General features: G+C 39.9%; 1 protein-coding gene across 18 annotated transcripts in view; it reads right to left on the minus strand.

The window, feature by feature from the left end:
- The window catches only part of LOC120319950 (ephrin type-A receptor 5-like), a 518,483-nt gene that overhangs the window by 232,509 nt on the left and 264,338 nt on the right, over positions 1 to 21,636 (minus strand). Inside the window, exon 1 of one of the 18 annotated variants that reach the window (XM_039369350.1) lies at positions 18,605 to 19,010. The exons of the other annotated variants lie outside the window; for them this stretch is intronic. Coding sequence (XP_039225284.1) covers positions 18,605 to 18,716 — 112 coding nt within the window. The 5' untranslated portion in view covers positions 18,717 to 19,010. Of the gene's footprint in view, positions 1 to 18,604; positions 19,011 to 21,636 lie in introns of those variants that run through there. 18 annotated transcript variants of the gene reach the window in all.

Consider the following 21,636-nt stretch of genomic DNA (forward strand, 5'->3'; position numbering starts at 1 on the left):
TACATACATACATACATACATACATACATACATATTAAAACCAATAAATACCGATCAATGATCCGTTTGTCGGAATGGAGCATCTGTGATGGGAGACGAAGGGGAGGGGACCAGAGGATTGGATAACGATCAGATGGGGTGGTGTCCATGGATAGGGGAATACATAGCAAAGAGGAGGCAGCACACTTGGATCGCGGTTGTAAGAGACGGAGGAATTTGACAGTGAGATCAAGGAAGAACTGCAACCCCCCCCCAAAAGCATGGTGTCATATACATGAGGATGAGGGGGGAGGGAAACAATTACCATCAGCATGTAAAGGGAAAAGAACTCCCTCTGCCCCTGGAGTTAATGAGGAGAACACTTATGGTAAAACACGGAGGAGACATAAGAAAACATCATATATTGACATAGGTAATGCATCTGAGATACAGCACGAACAGCTGGGTCCAATAACACATTCTAGAAGCCTAATACAGGCTGCTAACATCATATAAAGGCTCTTTCCCAGTGACTACTTTTAAAGCACTGATGATGTTGGGTTATCCCAACGAAAGCTCGGCTCATTAAATTTTTTACTACTTTCCTCTTGGTGATCGGTATTTATTGGTTTATTATGGACTTACCCAAGAGTTGAATTTTTAACTTTATAACTTGTCAATACATACATATGTATATATGTAAGTATACTCTCTGTGTGTGAGAGAGAGTGTGTGTGTTTGTGTGTGTATGTTCATAGCTAAATGACTATGAAACATTGGAACACCTAGGAGAGTGATATCGCTTATTTTAAAAGTACTTTGCCTTGGCACTGCAGATAATACACTCCAAAACAATAAAGGAGAATATTTGTAGCTCAGGGTTGAAATGAGGGGTCCTTGATGCTCTCTGAGCTTATTTATTTTCTTGCAGACATTTCATTATCCAACCAAGGTAACATCATCAGTGCTATTAAGGAGTGATGTTTGCTGTCAGTTTATATTCTGGTGGCTTACCCTGTCAGTATTTGTGGGGTTGGTCTTAGAGATTCTTTGGTTGGGTTGTTTACTGTTGGCTCTTTGGCTATTTCTTGATTGCAGTATTGTTGTTTGATTGTTGGTCTGATGTTAACCTTGGAGTTAATCTATGCTGATTTGATTGCTGATGGAGAAGTACCTGAGTCTTTTATTCCCTTTTTGGCTGGTTGATTGTCTCTTTTGCATAGTCTATAGATGTTGTTAATGTCTAAATTGATGGCTAATTTGTCAGAGTGTCACTTCACAACAAGCTAAAACCCAAACCCAAACCAGAACCAGAACAGCCACGGTAAAAAAGTAAATTTTAGCATTTCTATGTAACACCAGAGTATGAACATCTCTTTCACATAGTTAAGAATGTTCATGACACATCAGATTGAATTGGTAAACTGATACCTAACAGGAGTTGCACAAAAAAAATGATTCGAAAATATATTCCTTTTGTAACTTGTTTTGATCATGCAGGGATCATTTTGCTTTCATGAGAGTATGAAAGGAAGAAAATTAATCATGTGTGCCTACACAGCATACATTTAGAAATAACAGTATGTGATACACTTACAACAGAACTGAAGTAAGTTTATACAATCAAAACTAACACCACTACAAACTCAAGATTTTACCATAACACCAGAATTACATCACTTCAAAACAAAAAAAATATTAGTAGGCTAAGGAATCAAATCAAGTCCTAAAGAGAAAATAAAATAAAATAAAACCAAGAATTGAAAATAATGAATAAAAAGTGGAACAACTAAGCAATCTGCAGTTTATGCAGGTTTTTTTTTGTTGTTGTTGTTAACATTCATAAGCTCAGAGTGGAGAGGACTAAGAAGTGGAAATTGTTAACGGCATGTGAACAAAAGACAGAAACTAAGGAGCTTTCTTAGCAAAGGTAATTACCAAGCAAGTCAACAAGCAAACAAATAAAAAATGCTTGCTGGTTCAAAAGTGAGACAAAGCAAATAAACAACAAAATTGCCTCTCGTTTTTATTCTCCTGCCTTTTATCCAGAAATATTACTCTTTTTTCCTTAATACTCCAAGAAGAATGTTCAAGAGGCCCATATGTTTGTAAGTTCTGAAAATTAAATGGAGATATACAAAGATTGGCATATGAAATTTAACAGAAATAGCCTACAATAAGTGAAACTATGATTCCAGATGACATCTGGTTTTTAAAAACGAGACACTGCCTTTGAAAGTAAGATCCATAATTTTAGGAAGGGTTACAATTTGAATTTATTTGGGGCTGACAATTCTGTTCCCAAGGAAAATACTTTTGCAAAAATGATGGATTTGCTGAACAGAATTATTTAAATACTATTAAGAAATTAACTTCAGTGGAGAAAAAGAGTTCATCATATATTTCAAGATTCAAATCGCTTCCTTAAAGGTGGTAGAATAAAAGTCCCTGGCACTTGTGCCTTCTGCTGCCTAAGAGCCAATTAACTAGCAATTTTACCTTAAGTACATAGTAATAAACTATTCCCAAACATAGTATTTTTCCTGCAATACCTAAGATATCTAGACCAAATAGAAAATGTAATTAAAAGATAAATCTGCACCCATTAAACAAAGAAAATTATAGTACTTCCCCTTTTTTGTGCTTATAGCTAAAAGAACTTTGGCAATCTAACAAAACCTAATCTTTATAGAGTTATGGAGATTATTTAGATGGCACAACTTTTCTTTTGTTGCATCTAAAGGAAATATCCTTTTTTTTTTAGGAAAATCATCTTTTTCAGAAGAATTATTTTATCCTCAGGATTATTACCATTTACATTATGTAGAAGTACTGTATTAACAGAATAACAGAGTTGAAAGGAACCTTGAAGATCTTCTAGACCAGGGCTTTTCAACTGGTGGTACATTGGCACCTGGCAGGTGGTACACCATCCTGCCTAACCTAGCCAAGTGTAGTGGGGGAAGAGAACAAGCCAAAGAGGTGCAGCACAGGACTTGCCGTGAGAGAGTTCTCAGGAGCAGTAGGGCTGCTGGGACAAGACAAAGGCCCCAGGATTGGCACTTTCAGCTCACCAGGAAGAGAAAGTCCACATTACCTATGCTATGCCACCCAGACCCCCCCCTGGTTTCAGCAGGCAGTGACACACTTTCCTCACCATGTGGAGAGACTCGGCCGGGTGAGGTGAACCAGAGAGAAGCTGAGCCCCACATGGTCTCTACCCCCTCTGTACGCACCCAGGTAGGTTTGGCTTCTTGCCAGCTTTGCCTCGCTCAGCCCAGCTTCTCCATGAGGTGAGAAGAGCACACCGCTGCCTGTTGAAACCAGGCAGGCTGGGGTCTGGGTGGCGTAGCACAAGTAATGTGGACTTACTCCACTCATGGCATTCCCTCCCCTGAAACCCACAAAGTCAGGGGGGGTCAAGGGACATTTGCTGGTCTCCTTCAGGGGATGCTACCTTCATTCCTCATGGAAGAGGACCCCTCCCCAATTGCATTTCTTGCCTGTTTTTCTCCCTCCCACATTGCAAATATCTTCCCGCCACTCTGCTCTTAAAGTTATGTGACTCTTGTCCAGGAATTTACAGTGGCCTTTCAAGCCACAGCCACCGGTAGCACAGTCACCAGTGGGAGGGAAGGAAGGAAGGAAGGAAGGAAGGAAGGAAGGAAGGAAGGAAGGAAGGAAGGAAGGAAGGAAGGAAGGGAGGGACAACGAGGGGGAGGGAAGGAAGGATGGGACAATGAGTGGGAGTGAGGGAAGGAAAGAAGAGACAATGGGAGGGAGGGAGGGAGGGACAATGAGAGGGAGGGAGGGAAGGGACAATGAGTGGGAGGGAAGGAAGGAAGAGACAAAGAGGGAGAGAGAGAGGGAAGAAATGAAGGAAGGAAGGAAGGAAGGAAGGAAGGAAGGAAGGAAGGAAGGAAGGAAGGAAGGAAAGATGGATGTCTGGGACAATGAGAGGGAGGGAGGGAAAGAAGGGAAAATGAGAGGGAGGGAGGGAAGGGACAATGAGTGGGAGGGAAGGAAGGAAGAGACAAAGAGGAGAGAGAGAGGGAAGGAAGGAAGGAAGGAAGGAAGGAAGGAAGGAAGGAAGGATGTCTGGGACAATGAGAGGGAGGGAGGGAAAGAAGGGACAATGAGAGGGAGGGAGGGAAGGAAGGAAGGGACAGTGAGTGGGAGGGAAGGAAGAAAGAAAGGAAGAGACAAAGAGGGAGGGAAAAAAGGGACAATGAGAGGGAAGGAAGGCAGGAAGGCAGGCAGGAAGGTAGGAAGGAAGGAAGGAAGGAAGGAAGGAAGGAAGGAAGGAAGGAAGGAAGGAAGGAAGGAAGGAAGGAAGGAAGGGACAATGAGAGGGAGGAAAGGAAGGATGGAACAATGGGAAGGATGGAAGGAAGGAAGAGACAATGAGAGGGAAGGAAGGAATGGGCAATGAGAGAGCAAGAAGGAAGGAAGAGACAATGAGAGGGAGGGCGAATAGGTCACGGCCCAGTAGTGGGCAACAGCCACAGGTTGGGGACCCCTGCTCTAAAATACATCATGATATCATATTTACCAACAAATAAGATACAATGAAGTGGGGAGAAGAGTGACTTAAATTCTTCAGTAACTCTAAAACAGTTATCTTGATTAGTTCATATTGATGAGTACAACCAAAACAACAATATATTGGATTGTAGCATATCCTCAGGTCTTTACTATAAGACTTCACAGCATTTTTTAACACAGAAGATGTGAAAAATAAAATTGTATTAATGCAGAAATTTATTTTTACACCACTGAGGTATAAGAAATTATAAAATATATTCAGTGATTCCATGAAATTGACAGATTCTGTAATCAAATATATTCATGGCATATTACTTAAAATGAAAAACTTAACTTAAAACTTTAAAGTTTTAACGTAGAAGTGACAGCACATCTCTTTCCACCATCCTTCAAGTTATGACAGTTGCTACAGAAATTCAACAAAATACATTATAAATATGGGGGCCGAACACTTAGTACAGGTTTCAACAAGTCAGGCTATTTTCTAAGGAGGAAATAAAAGGATGCTGAATAAATCAAACATTCTGCAGAATCAATGAATAAGTCCTTGCTGACTGCATGTGTAATGTATTGAGTAAAATCTGAGAATTGAGTTGTTGAGAACTGTGTAATAACGGTTAGCAGGCCATGTGGCCAACAAGCCAGACTTTTTGTCTACAGACTAATTATTATGCATTTAAGTGGGAGAATACTGTGCTCCTATTGGCTGCCACCTTTAGGCTGAGTGTATAAGTATGGGTGGAGCATTTGCTTGTTAGTTTCTGTTTTGACCTTTAATAAAGAAAGTAGTTTTTTACCTGCTACCTCTTCAATGCCGCATCAAACAGAAAACATAACATTGGTGACGAGGATGGGATCGTGCTGCCTCAATACAAAGAGCTGAGTCATTACAGGGGTTAGGCCTACCAGATGCTTGGTCGGAATGGTGTTTCCCCCCCTCACTCTATCCTACCAGTACAAAAACGCTGAAGAAGAGTGTTTCCAAGGATCCACCCTGGAAGTCCCATGGAAGCCTGTGCAGCACGAAGCATTGAAAGGCCCATGAAAAACTCACCATGGCAAAGATTGAAAAACTCTCTGAATTCGACATCGTTCATCCAGAGAGGTGGAGCTCCTAAGTTGTGAGAGTTGAAAACTACCTGTAGGTTAACCAAGTTCGAGATGATGGTCTGAAGGCCATGACGCTGCTATGTGTATGCAGTCAGGCAATTTTCGACATTGCTGAGAACTTGGTTGCACCAGCTCTGCTAGAATCCATTGCATACTCAGAGCTGAAGACGATACTCAAAGAACATTTTGAGCCCAAGCTATTGGTCATCACCTGGCGGCACGCCTTCAAACAACAACATCCCAGCGAGTCCACTGCCAACTTCATAGCCACTCTTCATCAAGTGGCCCTATATTGCGAATTCAAAGACCTCGAAGAAAGACTGAGGGACCATTTAGTTTGTGGGTTAAGGAGTTGAGAGCTGCAACAGAAGATATTCGTGAAAGAGACTATATCATTCCAAGATGCGTTGCGGGAGATCACAGCTGAAGAAGCAGCTGGCAGAGCCATCAAGGCCCTACTAAAGTGGGAAGCTGGAATAATACTGATTGTCCGACAGAGATTGGGGGTGAAAGGGAGGTTTTCCTGCTTACTAAACAACCCTTAAAATTAGAATGGCCAGACATCCTGTTCTCAACTTTGCACATGATATATTGCAAACTGTTTATCACATGGTGTATTGAAAACTGCTTCACACTTGAAATATTGCTAAAAGCATTCCTATGTTAAAAGAGGAACTATAGATTATAACCATGTCTAGTAACTTTCCTATGTTAGAATAAGGAACTATAGAATGTAACCATGTATGGAATATGTCTTGATCAGGAAATACTGATGTATTGGGGTTTATAAAAATGATCATCCACGCCCAGTCGGGTGTTCAGACTCTTTTTGCTATGATAGCTCTCTGAACCTGCGCAATAAACTTCCCTTTCCTTGAAAGAGCTGACTCAAGTCTCTCACTTCTACAACACTACGGCTCTCCAAGAGCCCTCTTTGCACCAAGAGGATGCTGAGAGAGTCAAAGACTCCAAATCGGACCACAAAGTCGATTGGTTACAGCAACCACCCGAAAGAAGGCCTCAACAACCAATTGACAAGACAGTTCCCTTTTCTCGATGTGTTGGGTGTGGAGGTCAACACAAACGGGTGGAATGCCGGTTCCACATGGCAACCTGCCAGGCATGTGGCAAGCAAGGCCTCATCGCTGCTGTTTGTAGGGGTTGCATGAGAAAACACTTGTCAGAAGAGTTGCCTCGGAAAGGTACCAGGGTGCCCAGACAAAACAGGGTAGCCTATTGCGCTAGTAGAAGGAGAATGTTTAGGATAGGCACCCATCACCCACTCAAGGAAAAGTTGTGTCTCAAAGTCAAGTTGCAAGAGATTCCTTCTGACATGGAGTTGGACATGGTGTCAGCCTTATCAATAATCTCCCAAAGGACTCTCCAGCAAATTTGTAGTCAAAGCGGCAAACAAGTTAAGCTCAGGCCGTCGAACCTCGTTCTAACCAATTTTCAAAATTCCCGTGTAAAAGTCAAGGGGGAGGCCACACTCAAGGTACAGTTCAGGAATTTCAAGGGTTCCCTGGAAGTCATAGTTGAGGGCAACTGCACTAGCCTCATCAGACTCGAATGGTTTGATGTATTGGGAATTCAAGTGACCGGGTTGAATAGCTTGCAGACATCGAGCCTTTCGGCAGTTTGTAAAGAGTTTGCTGATGTCTTCAGCTCAGAGTTAGGGGAGTACAAAGGCCCTCCCAATTACCCTCCAGCTTGATCCTACAATAGTACCAATAAGGATAAAACCTCATCGGGTGCCTTTTGCCCTGAAGCAGAGAATCAATGCAGAGCTGGACAAGCTGTTGCTACAAGGCATTTTAGAGCCAGTGGATAGCAGTCCATGGGAAATTCCCATAGTTATGCCACTTAAGGCCAATGGGAAAGTCCACTATAAATGCACGCTAAATAAAGCCCTCCAGCAGCACTCCTATCCGGTGCCTGTAATCAGCCACATTTTGGGAGGTCGCATTTTCACCAAATCTTAAGGCTGATGGGACACAAGTTCCTATAACCTATTATTCTAGGAACGCAATTACACACAGATTGATTGTGATCATGCATCTGAGTCCCCAAGCGAGGGCAAGACTTTTTGATTGCCAAATGGAGAGTTTGCAAACAGTGAGGCCGCTCTGAACTCTGGCACTTTGGCCTCGGAACAATGCTGACAATCGGCTCTACATGTTGGTTCGGTGGGCTCTACTTCACAGACCAGCAATAGAGAGAGGGACACAGGCTCGGGTCTACCAGGTCAGACCAGCCTCCAAGAATCGGCTCTATCCGTGACGGATGGGACACATAGCCCCGGTCTACCAATCCTGGCAGGCGAGCTCATAGACTGGGAGCTAACAGCAGCTCCGAGACAATCAGAGCGGGCAAAGGGGCCACCGGAATACTTAACTACATAAGATTTCTGTTGTTGCAAAAGTGAATGTTTATGTATTTTCTTGCAAACTTGAATGCTTATGTAATTTCTTACTACTGGAACAGTGTAATGTCATGCTCAAGTATATGCCATTTTTGCCTTTGGAACAATTGTAATGTTTCTGTGCAAACAGAAAAAAGTTTTGTAGTGTAAATGAAGGGGTGTAAAGTATTGAGTAACATCTGAGAATTGAGTTGTTGAGAACTGTGTAATAACAGTTAGAAGGCCACGTGGCCAACAAGCCAGACTTTTTGTCTGCAGACTAATTATTATGCATTTAAGTGGGAGAATACTGTGCTCCTATTGGCTGCCGCCTTTAGGCTGAGTGTATAAGTATGGGTGGAGCATTTGCTTGTTAGTTTCTGTTTTGACCTTCAATAAAGAAAATAGTTTTTCACCTGCTGCCTCTTCAATGCCGCATCGAACAGAAAACATAACAGCATGGTCCCAAAGAATGTGTATTATTAACACACAAAATATTATTTAAGAATAATTTACTGCATTCAGCCTTCAGCCTTCACCAACAGTCTAGCTGAGAGTGTTGTAATTGGGCATTATCATTTGTCTCCTGCCAGGACAAAGGGCTCAGCTGGGATGGATCCAAACTGCAGATACAAATACTGATACTAACAACTATGATTGATCAGTTAATTACTTAGCAAAGTTATTGATGAAAATATTCTCTAATGAAAATAAATGAAAAATCTCATAGTTAGAGATCAAAAGATGAATTCAGATGGAATCATAAATTCTACCAATATATTTAAGCCTCCTGCAGGACAGTTTTCTAATAGACAATTAATTTACAGTAAATGTATCTCAAAATTCAATTACATTTTAAAAAACAGCAAAAAGAAGGAAATACTTCAGAAAATATTAATTCCATCCAGTGTTAAGTTCTATATGTGAAATAAATATATCCAACAGAAGTGAACATATGTAGCTCAGGGTTGATTGTTTGCTTGCTTGCAGATGTTTCATTAGCCAACTAGGTAACATCATGAGCGCCATGATGACGAGCACTGATGGCGTTACCTCATTGGATACTGAAAAGCAAACAAACAATCTCAGAGAGTATTATATATATATTGATTTAAATGATCAAATCTTCTTCCAGTGGCATGCAGCAATACATACATGGATAGACACATCATTTAGTACAATTTAAAGCAATTATATATATGTGAAGAAATATTGATGCAAAGTCTAGAATTAGCCCTAACCAAACTTCATGGAGTTATTTCCCCCACACCATCAACTTACTTGATACAGGCTTTTAACAACAACAACAACCACAACAACAATAATACTAAGTGAGGCACTACCTTGACATGGTTGTGGGGCTTGTGTACTCTGAGGAAGATGAGAGCTATGCTAGAGGTTCAACCATACTGGACAGGTCTCATCAGAGGAGTCAGACAAAGAGTGTCTCTCCCATAAAAAATATGGTGAGATGTAAATTTCAGAAAGCCATACTGGCTCGGATGTCATGTAAATGGTAAAAATTAAAATAATTTTTAATTTATTTTAAATAATTAAATAGAATTGTTAAATTGTCCCACAGTGAGTTGTCCCATGGCGAGTTTGCCATGGCAAGTTGGCTGCCATTCCTGTTTGAAATACTTTGCCGTTTTTCATTTTATGAAGACTTACAAGACCCAATTCTCAGAAGGTCACAAACAAATATCAGGTCATACCATTACCAAACAAGAAACAATGGAAATATTCTTCTCACCAATTAAAGCGACTGTCAGCCTGTTCCACTCAAGTGATGGAAAAGAGAGAGATACAAGAAGTATCTGTCTAGAAGTTGTTTCCTTTATAGTCAAAATGCTCTTCATGCATAAACCCCATCATTCACCCAAAGAAAATTTAAAAAAGAAATAGTTAAAATTCCATAGCATTTTGTGGAAAACTATACAGTTTGCCCATGGCACCAGCTAAATATTTTGGGTATAAATTTAAGGACAGTGGCTAGGCACAGTTTTCCTAATTTACTTTTCAACAGAGCAGGGCTGAAATTTTGGCTCTCCCTGACAGTACTTATACCTAAACCAAATTCATTCTATACAAGTAGGGGCCTGTATTCAGAAATTGAAGAAAATGCCACATATTCTGCATTGTTAATAACAGTAATGATTTGAGTATGCTTAGAGAAAAGTACTCATTTTGCACATCTGTGGGGGCAACAGCTTAATATCCTGCTAATTTTTAATTCCTGCCAGGTTCCAAGGTTACAACACTATCCCTTTGTGGATAGCTAAATATAATTTAACAAGATGCCCTTGCCCTCAGGAGATGGGTTTTCCTATAACATATGGAAAATGATGAATGCTTCATCTATGTAATGGAAAATATGGTTCACCTTGTTATATAACTTATCACTTCCTTCATGTGTCTCTTGAGAAATCCCAAATGAAATTCTGCCTCATGGAAAGATGAAAAAATACACTTTGTCACAAAGTTGTAAAATGATTTTACAAAATTAAGTTCCCCTCCGAGAAATTAAAAATTCCTAAAACAATGGCTATTTTTATTCTGACTTAGGCAAGATTTGCTGAATAAGGCATAATGGCATGGAATAATAGTAAATTTCCTATTTAGACATGCTGAAAAATTATTTCCCTTTTATCCTAGCATCAATTTTATGAAAGGGGACACATTCTACAATTAAGAATAAAGAGCACCTTTACTTTAGTTACTTCATTTATCATGTCAAATGTCAGATTATCTAAGTGAAATTTCATTTACAAATAGCTATTTATATATCATCTGAGGGTGTTTGGTGAAGACGTACCTTATTCCTCATGTAGTAATGTTCTACTGTTAGTAACTATGGATGAAGCTCTGAAAAATTATTTTTCTGATAGCAATAGAAAGTCCTCCTATTCACCTGAAACTATGTGTAATTCGATGTGTTTGCAAGCATTCTAAAGAGATATAAAATTCAACCCAGTAGACAAATACAAGAAACATAGAATGCTGCTTGATTATAAATCAGACCACTGAATCATCTACTTTATGTCTTTCCTAGACTGCCAAGTTATGCCTCTCCAGATTTTCAGATTAAAACTGGGAATTTTTTGCATATTAAGAATGAATAACAGCCTCTTCTCAAAGGAGCATTTTATTCCTTTTAATAAAAATACAGTCAAACAAAGACTAAGAAAGATTCAAATACCAGTACATAACAGAAAATTAATGATTAACTGGGATGCAATCACCACACAGTAAAAAATCATGTAAAACCCCATGAAGGTATGACATAACAATTTACCACTCTCCTCTGAGAACCTAAGAGAAAGTAGGCTATATATACCATTCTAACAATTAAAAATTTACAAGTATAGATAAGCTTCATGTTAAATCAGTCCTATACCACAACATTCACTTTTAAATAAAATATGGTTAAGAAACATGAGCACCCTGTTACTCATTTTTAGCTAGACCAACTCTGAAAACTGAGAAATTTAGAATTTTATTTTGGCTGCTGATTGTCTCATTTTCTAAGGAACAGGAAGGATGAAATATACCAATCACTTCATTCAGAAAAATATCTATCTTCTTTTGGATATAACATTTTTGTTGTAAACCTAAGTACCATGAAATTTTATAGGCCATTGAGAAGAAAAAGCTAACATTCTTTAAAAATCATTTTTTATTAAAAGTTTTATAAATTTATTACAATATAAACCCCCCACTCCTTCCCCCCCTCCCCCACTTCCCAGAGCTGATTACAGGGTAAAACAAAATAATAAACAAATATAATCCAACTAACATAAACCAACTATACTATCAATCTAAACCATAAGACACTTTAACTCCTTCTCAATACAAATATTAACAAATTAAGTCAAAAATAATAATATAATTAAAACTATTAGTAATTATCTAAAATCTACTCAAAAGCAAGATAATATTTTTCAACTTCATATTTCTTGTGAATATAATCAATCCATCTTCTCCAAACCATAATATATCTTTCTTGTGAATGGTCCTTCAAATAGGAGGAGATCTTTGCCATATCTGCTAAATTAGACACTTTAAGTATCCATTCTTCCAAAGCAGGCAACAATTTTTTCTTCCAATATTGCCCCACCAATAATCTTGCAGCTGTTATAAGGTTCAACATCAAATTAGTTTCTTTAACATCAAAATCTACAGTAATACCCAACAAAAATAATTGCGGAGTAAACTTAATATTTTTCTTAAAAAGCTTTTGAATATTCCACCAAATCTTAATCCAAAAAGCTTTAATATCTTTACAAGTCCACCAAATGTGAAAATAGGTTGCATCTAGGTTTCCACATCTCCAACATTTAGGCTGTAAATTCGGATATATGCGGGACAACTTTTGGGGATCCAAATGCCATCTATAAAACATTTTATACAAATTTTCTCTCAAATTTTGCGCTTGAGTAAATTTTACATTTCTAACCCAAATTGTCTCCCATGTATCCAATAAAATTGGCTCTTGAATATTTTGCGCCCATTTGATCATACAATCTTTAACCAACTCTGTTTCAGAATCCAATTCTATTAAGACATTATAAATTCTTTTTATACGAGCTCGACTTTGATCTTTAATCTGTTTTACCAAATTCACATCCTCTAAAGTAATTCCAACCTTTTGATCTATACTCCATCTCAATAACAATTGGTTATAATAAAACCAAGAATATACAATATTTTCTTGCTTCAGCTCAGTTAAAGGCTTTAATTGCTAATGCTGCCCAACCGAAGAGAGATTTGTGTTAAATAAACATTGCAATGTAAAAATGCACTCACGCACAAATTACACAGAAGCATTTTTATACTTTCAAAACTTTCCCATTTCAGTAGAAAATGTTAAGAACAAGGTGAAGGGAGTACAAATAGGTTTCATTTAGATCCAACTGGGCCCCTTTAAAAAAATACACACTTTTCACAAAGAAGTTTGTAAAAGCAGTACTTTTCAGTTTTACTAAGCTGCAGAGACTGACTACAGCTACATTCTGGAAACCTACCCTATTGGCAACTGTTAAATGCCCAAAAGAAAAAGGGCACCATTGATTGTTACTTGGATGAATGAGACCTGGTTCTCTGCAGGGTGAATCACTTCACTCCTAGGGTGAATCAGAGTTATACAACCACAGTTGGCCAAGCTATTCTGCTGTGCAAAGTGCTAATCAAATAATGCTTGTTTACAAATAAATTTCCAAATAGTACAAGTGCCCATTGGTAAATAAATTAAAGCTTCTTCTAAATTTCATTTATACCTTACAGCACAAAGAATCCCAAAATAGCAAGGAATCAAATACTACATATCAAACTAATTCATCAGGTATTTCTCAACTTTCCCTTTCTTCTTCCAAATTTTACTATGCCATTCTAAAACAATGGTCTGCTCAATTCCACCAAATCAATCATTCTGCAGCCTGAGTACTGTATTGACTTTGTAGGATATGACCAGAATTACTGTCATTTTTGCCTCACTAATTAAATCTTTAAATGGTGTAAATGAAAAGGGCTATAGATTTTGGCCCAGCAAATCAGAGTGCTTCTCAGTGACAAAACACTGTCACAATGAGGACTTCTGGTTTTGGCATCCGACAAGACCGGTGGAAGAAACGGGGGCTCCGGCTTCTCAGCCCAATTTCTTTCTTCCCGGTGACCTAAAGAGTTGGAAAGTTGCATTGGAGGGGCAAAGAAGGAGGGATACTTCAGGAGCCCAGACCAGATGGCAGTTGGTCTGAGCGGACCAAAGAAACCCTCTGAAAGGATGGAGAAAAGGCTGTTGGGTGAGCCCAGGCAACCCACGTCGTCACCAACCAGAAGGAAAGTGAGGAGCTGCGGCGCTCCAACAAACAGCTGATTGTCAACAACATGCTGAAACTGGGTGACCCAGTGCTTTTTCCTATTCCTTTTGGACTAAAAAATGTTGAGCCCCTAACTGGGAAGAGCTAAAATATAAAGACCCCAGAAGGATTAAGATCTAAAGGTGGTGAACAATTACAAAAGGGGAAGATTTTTTAAGGAATACAAAAAAAAACCTTCTAAAAATTGAACTCAAGATTGATTCAAAGAAGGACTACTTAATCTACAAGAGATGGAAAAAAATTCTAGATTCAATCTCAAGGGTAAATAACCTATAAAGAACTTTAAAAGAAAAACTTGGTAATTTTTTTTTTAAAATCAGACATTGATAAAATAGTGTATGAGGTCATCTAGTGGCAAAAGAAGAAATTACAATATTATTAAATACTAAAAGAATCTGAAAGTATTTGACCTTGAGACAACACCTGGTATAAACAAAGTGCCTTTGTGTGAGTCTACAATGGAAAAGACTTCTCATAACTATATTTGTTGACTCTAGATATAACTAAAACAGGAACTATTTGGAGACAGTGAATGCTTTACATCTGAGACCAAACTGCAGAAGTTGGATTTAGCCTAAAGTAGTTGACTCGTTCTTTTTGGTTGGATTTTAGCCTAAGATAGTTGGCTTTTTTTTCCTTTTTTCTTTTTGCCTGCACTATTTTGTTTTTTTTCCTCGAGATACTGGATTTAGCCTAAAGTAGTTGGCTCCTTTTACACTTTGGATTTTACCCTAAAACTGTTGGCTGAAAACATAAAACATCCCCAGACTTATGAAGAAACTTCCTCTGCACCTTCTGTTGGAACACCTAGCTCACGGGTCGGCAACCTGTGGCTCCGGAGCTGCCTGCAGCTCTTTGAGCCATCTCCTGCGGCTCCCAGGTGCATTTCCCAAAAAAATGGGTCTAAAGAAATTCAACCAATCAATTCAAACTTCTCACAAAAAAGTTGGAATTCATTGGATGAACTTCTTTTGTTTGTGGGACTGCCCAAAAGCCATTTGTGGGACTGCCCATAAACCTCTTCTCTCTCTTCAGACTGCATGGACTGTTAGAAAGGTGAGTAGGCCCTTTTCTCCAGGGACTTGCAGTAGGCCAGGAGAAGGGAGGGAGCGCCCGACTATTCCACCGCCCAGCCGGGGAGAAAGCACCAGGGATGGTGACAGCACCTCCTTCTCATCCAAAGGGGCACCTACTGGCTCCGAGGCATGGAGGCAAGCCGTTTCACTTTGCCCGATGCTCCTGTTCCACAGCGGCCTCGGTGTCACCTGGCCAAAGCACTTGCTGGGGGGGGGCTCAGCCTGCATCAGCTGGTGAGCACCTCGCTGCTCCAAGGCAAGCTGTTGCTTTGTCTGATGCTCCCTTTCCAAAACAGCCTCGGCGTCACCCGGCTGAAACGCTTGCTGGGGGGGGCTCAGCCTGCATTGGCTGGTGAGGATTTCCCTGCTCCCAAGCAAGCTGTTGCTTTGCCCGCTGCTCCCTTTCCACAGCAGCCTCGGCATCACCTGACCCAAGCGCTTGCTGGGGAGGGACTCAGCCTGCATCGGCTGGTGAGCACCTCCCTGCTCCCAGGCAAGCCGTTGCTTTGCCCGATGCTCTCTTTCCACAGCAGCCTTGGCGTCACCTGACTCAAGTGCTTGCTGGGGAGGCTCAGCCTGCATCGGCTGGTGAGGACCTCCCTGCTCCCAGGCAAGCCATTGCTTTGCCCGATGCTCCCTTTCCAAAGCGGCTTTGGCGTCACCAGGCCGAAGTGCTTGCTGGGGGGGGGGGCTCAGCCTGCATCGGTTGTCCAGCTAAAAGGGAGAAAAGAAGCTGGGCTGGAGCACCTTGAAAAGGCGAGTTGGCAGCACTTCTGCATGGGCTGGTTGGGCTTTTGGCAGGTTTCGCCTGCAATTAAGGCAGGGCGAAGTTTTTGCAAGCGAGGCTGAGGGGGGAGCTGCTTGTGGGGGCACGTGTCTCCTCACATAAGTGCAAATGTGTTATACAAGTAATATTCCTATTTTCAATGTTTGCACATACAGAATTATCTGTATGGTTGCCTAAACCAATTGTCTTAAAGCAATCTGATGGAGTGTTATAAAAAAGCATAATTCTTAATTTTACCACTAATTATCATTGCCTCAAACAGAACAATTCTGTGATAGTCTTTTCTAAGTTTCCTAGCCTAGTGACCCCTGTATTTCTAAGAAAGCAATCATGTTCACGGTAATGGACATGAAATTCATTATGAACACCCTATCCTTTTACACAACTTCCTTTTAATCTATTTATGTGAAAGGCAAACTAATTCTGCAGATCTGACTGTATTCTATTCCTAATCACAAACTTATTTATGATTTTTAAATTATACACAACTCAAAAGATTTCAACTCTTGCTATTTCCAGAATGGATAAACCCCCAATCAAACTAGGTAGTTTTTGAACATGCTTGTCACAAGTCATTAATAATCCAAATGATTCTCAAATATTAAAAAGATCACACCTTGCTCATTTGGGAGTAAACAACTCTTACATTCTGCTAGACAACATATATTCATTATTCTTCCCAAAAATAAACCAACTAAAAAGCTAAGATATCAATTAAGATTGTAGCCAGCACTGAGAAGCAAAAGAATAACATTGACATGTCCAGAATAACTTGTTTGCTAGCATTTCTTAAGAATAAAAATGCTTGAGGATGATGTAACCTGAAATACAGTCGAACATGATACAAAACGGAAAAAAGGGATAGAAAAGTACCTGGGCATAGAGGAAACACCAATACCCAAGCTAGGGACTCACAAGCCTTCAGTTTTCGTATCATTATTTATATCCTCCCTTTCCATCCAAAATAGGATATTCAAACTGGCTGGTATTCCAACAAAATATATATATATATAAATGTAAACCATTAAAATCAACTAAACCTACATAAAATAATAAATCTAGCTAGCATATATTTTCCCTATCAGATCTTGAATATTGCATGGAGACAGAAAAAGGTGAATGAGTAATTAGAAAAATTATTAACACTATACTTCTCTTGAGAGGCAAGAATAAGGAGTTATCACACAACATGTTGTAATAGTGCTACAGTTTTTCTCTAAAACATGGCCCTTGAAAGCTTTATATGAAGCTGTCAGTACCTGTCAAGCTCAAATTTGGAGATGTTTTGCAAAAAGAATTTGCGAAGTACAGAGTAAACAATTATATCATAATAATTTCATCAAGATAAATAGATCACTATATTTTATATAAATCATTTTCAATTTTTGGTTTTCATTAATTTATTTTATCTTGAATTCAGCTGATCAAGGTGAAAAGAAGGCTGCTCTTGACAGTTTAGACTTTGCATCATCAGTCAAAAAAAAAAGTTCCTGATTCCAAATCACATAAAAAAATTAACATTGTAGAATAACCAAAACTTGAAAAGGATTTATTTAGAATGCTCAGGCCAAAAAAGGATCATTTTCAGTCACTTGATTTCTAACTGTTGCTTCAAATACAGAATTTTGAATATGACTTATCTAGAACAGTTGCTTCGCAACTAAAACATGCATTAAATGTGTGGGATGACCCAGATGCTTTAGCAACCTCAGAGATAACTGTAAATTTAGGGTCCTTAATGCTTAAGGGAAACCAACAATCTAATGTTATAAGGAATTAAAAATAAAATGAAAATTAGCCTTAGTGATATATCCAAATTGTAGAATGAAAAATTCAAATGTCCAATTTTGAAGAACCAATGCATCTAGCTGTTAATAAATTTAACATATATTCATTATTTAAAAGTGAAATTATCAGAAAATGTGTTGTGTTTATTGTACCTCAAATAATATTTTAAAACTGTTGGATTTTCTTCCCCCATTCTGGCAGGATAATGAATTGGAAGGTTCTTGTGCTCTTAATCTTGTCTAGTCTTCAGTTTGATTTCAAATTATTACATAAGTCAGTATAACTTTGGAAATATAAAACTTGACCTTAACATGAACTATATTTCTAAAACATTGATTTTGTCATTTTATAAAGAGCTTTAGTCTATTAAGCCTGGGGCATAGCCAAGAGAATAATTTTATATAAATGAAACAAAACTTATCTTCTGATTTTAAGGAGTGGATTCAGAGTATGAATGTGTATATTAGCAAAGGCTTTGCAATCTTTTTTGTTGTTGTTAATCACCACAATATATGTTGGTGCTCTTTTTTTCCACCTATGGCCACCATCTATCTATCTATCTATCTATCTATCTATCTATCTATCTATCTATCTATCTATCTATCTATCTATCTATCTATCTATCTCTCTCTCAGCCCGAAGGGTAGAGAAATTCCTGAGTATGTGCAGAGCGCATTCCATTTGCCCAAGGCCCTCTCCGCTAAATATCTATTTGGGCAACGGTTCCCAGATCTAATTGCGGTTTCATTTTAGACACACTTAAACTTCACTCATATTTTCCCCTCACAAAAATAACGGGAAAGGACACAACCAGCAGCAGTGAGGCTACTAAAGCAAAACCTTCCACCTTCCCGACTCAGACGCCACGAACTGGCCATCGTAACCACTGAGCATTCCACCAAGACGCCTCAGATGCAGGACAATGAAAACAGCGAGGAAAGGTCGGGTGGCTCTGCGGCATATCGCCCGTCTCCTGCGCGCGCTCACGTATACACCCATGCACACAAAGCCTCCTTATCCCGCTTCAGACGTGTGCTCTCACCTTCCCTCGCTGCCGTGCTACCCAGACCGCCCTTGAGCGTCCCTCCAGGCAGTAGCAGTAGCGGGAACAGCAACAGCAACGGCGGCGAAGATGGGCGGCAGGCGCCGAGCATCCTCGCTCTAGTTGCTCGGCTTGCTACACTCTTGGGACCCACTAGGCGAACAGCCCTCAGCTCTTTCGTCTGCTTTGGCCGGGCTGCCCTGCCCAGGTCTCGATGGAAACGCGGCGGGTCTTTCTTGGCTGGTGATTGCTGCTTTTACTGCTGCTTTTCTACAAGATGCTGCAGCACTTCTCCTTCCACTGCCTCAAAATGCCAAAAACCGAGCGGAAGACCCAATGGCGCGATGGGGGGGCGGGATGCGCAGAGCTCCTTCCACAACAATCCCGCTGCGGCCAACTACCTCCACCTCTTCCTCTCCTAGGCGCGTAGACATCACCAACGATGGGAGGAGCCAAGATCAAATAAGCTCCGCCCAGCTCCTGCTTTCGGCTCACCTCCGTTCTTTGTAAATCATCGCTGCTTTCCCGCTACGAGCGGGAAAGCGACGGAACGCGGCAGAACATCACTTGATATTTTTTTAAAAAAAGAGAGATACATGGTTAAGCAAATATATGAACACTTAAAGTGATATTTACAGTGCTTCACATACTTCTTTTCTTGTAATCCTGTCTCCTTTCATGTAAATAGGTCACTTCATCCCCAAAATAAGACAAGGAACCGAATTTGAGTAAGAGGGCTTTGTTTAAAGCCACCTGATGAGTTAATAGCAGAGAAAAGAGAAATTAAGAGCATCAATGTCCTGAAAGAAATAGAAAAGCTCTCTAGTCCAGTCTCATCTTTGATGAAACAATCTGTCCAATGACTGAGTCAACAAGGCCAAGAGAGCTCTAAGTTCTGCTGATATCCTTCAATACTTAGTAGTTAAAAGGCATGCTGCTTTCCAGTCAAGAACTTTGTGGGTCTTCTCTAAATCTCTGGTCAATTATTTCTGGATCCTTATTCTAGCCTTAAGTCTAAGGCAAAATATAGCCTGCCTCAATTCCTGGTGACCATATATGCAGATTCTGGCTGCTTCCATGGTAACTGTATGTAATCTTACAGCATGCCTTTTCAAATTATCAGTCTATAACTGTGTGGTTTTCCAGATGTCTCTCATCCAGTGTCAATCCAGTGTCAATCATATCTATCTTTTTCAAGACCAGCAAAAGTCAGCTAGATGTTGCTTTTGTTAGTCATCATTATGTATAATGAACAGCCCAAAAATAATAATCATTTACTTCTGTGAGAAGTCACACACACCCCAGAGAAGGAAATATTAAGGGCAGGAAAAATATATTTCCTCAGGATCTTGAAGAGGCAGGAAAGCATGCCCAGTTTTCTTAATAGCCCCAAGTCTGCCTCCCCCAAGCAAAAACCAGCTCTATAAAAATGCAGATGCAGACCATTCAGGAAAGTTGAAGCTAGAAGATTAAGAAGACAAAGACCTAAAATCTGCATACCTCACCCAAACTCTAAAAGTCATTAGCCCAGCCCCAGGGAAACATAATAGGATTAAACCACAGATACCAAGGGCCAGAAAAGCACACTCAGACTCAGTTCAAAGTTCATGCCACAGGAACAGGAAACAACTCAAAACAAAAGGCTTCAGAGGGTATAAAAACCCCACTCCCTACATGTGTTCCCTTTCTTTTCTGCCAGAACCATCTTCCTGTCTGGCTCTCCTCTCCAATAAACTATAACCTTCTTTCCAAAGCAGTTGCCATGTTTATTCCCAGCTTGGATGAAGCAGGATAAAGACTTTTCTTCCAACACTTCCTTCTTATCATTAATTAATCCCTGCCTAATTATTGGACTTTTTATTTTATCTTACCCAAACACAAAAAGCTCCCAAAAATGTAACTACTACATGTACTAGGCTTGTTCCAGAGTTGTTTTGAGTTCCCTTTTTGTTTTCTTTGATAAGGGGAGGGTTATAAATGTAAATATACAGTATGTCATGGTTCTGACAGACAGAGACAAATAAAGCAGAACTCCGAAGCTTGGAAATTCCTCAAAGAACATGTATATTAGTTACAAAGTATTGGCACATCAAAAGTGAAACCAAGTCTGAAGACACACGTAATGGTGTGATAAACCACCATTTAATACAAACTACTGTTTACTGTATTTACTCCTGGGTTACCTCAGCGCAATAAGACTGTGCATGCTCTGACAGGTTATGGGCCCACTGTGAAGAGAAACCCAGTGAGAGTTTGATCCAGAACCAGAGGAGTTGAGGCTTGTGGTTTGTTGTAGTTTGTAGTGGTTTAAAAAAACTGGCAACTTGGCTTCCATCAGTGTAATGGCAGGAGGTTTTGCAGTATCTCAGGTGAATGAGACAAACTACCTCTCCTGGAGTCTGAAGATGAAGGTGTACCTGAAAAGGGAGGAGTTGTGGATGATAGTTGCTGATCCACCTGCAGTCCTGGATGATGGGGACCAGAGAAAGAATGAGAAGGCATTGGCCAGCATAATCCTGAGTTTAGACAATAGCCAGCTGATACGTGTGAGGGGTCTCTGGTCTGCTAAAGAGTGCTGGGAAGCTTTGCACAATGTGTATATGAGAGAGACTGCTAATGCTAACAAGAAAGCTATATAAAGCACAACTGAAGCTGGGAGAGAGCATGTCTATTCATTTGCAATCCATGAGAAAGACATTCCTAGAATTAGAGGGATGACTTTCACTGAGTCACAAAAGGTGTATGTGGTGCTCAGTTCATTGGACAATTCATGGGACATCCTAGTGACCAGTTTAGAGTCCATGCAGGAGAAGGACTTAACCATGAGTTATTTGACTGGCCGGTTGCTGGAGGAGGAACAAAAATGTCTGGAAAGGCAGCAGAGAGGGGACAACAACGCACAGCCCAAGTTTAGAACTGCTATGTCTCAGGGTGCTGGCACAGCAGCTGAGAAAGTTTACACAGTGAAACACTGTTTCAAGTGTGGTTTTACAGCTCTGTTCAATAGGTTCAGCCTGCGGTAAATCTCCTAC

The sequence above is a fragment of the Crotalus tigris genome, unplaced genomic scaffold (genome assembly GCF_016545835.1).
Source record: "Crotalus tigris isolate CLP2741 ecotype Arizona unplaced genomic scaffold, ASM1654583v1 scf7180000021050.780039, whole genome shotgun sequence".
NCBI lineage: Eukaryota > Metazoa > Chordata > Lepidosauria > Squamata > Viperidae > Crotalus > Crotalus tigris.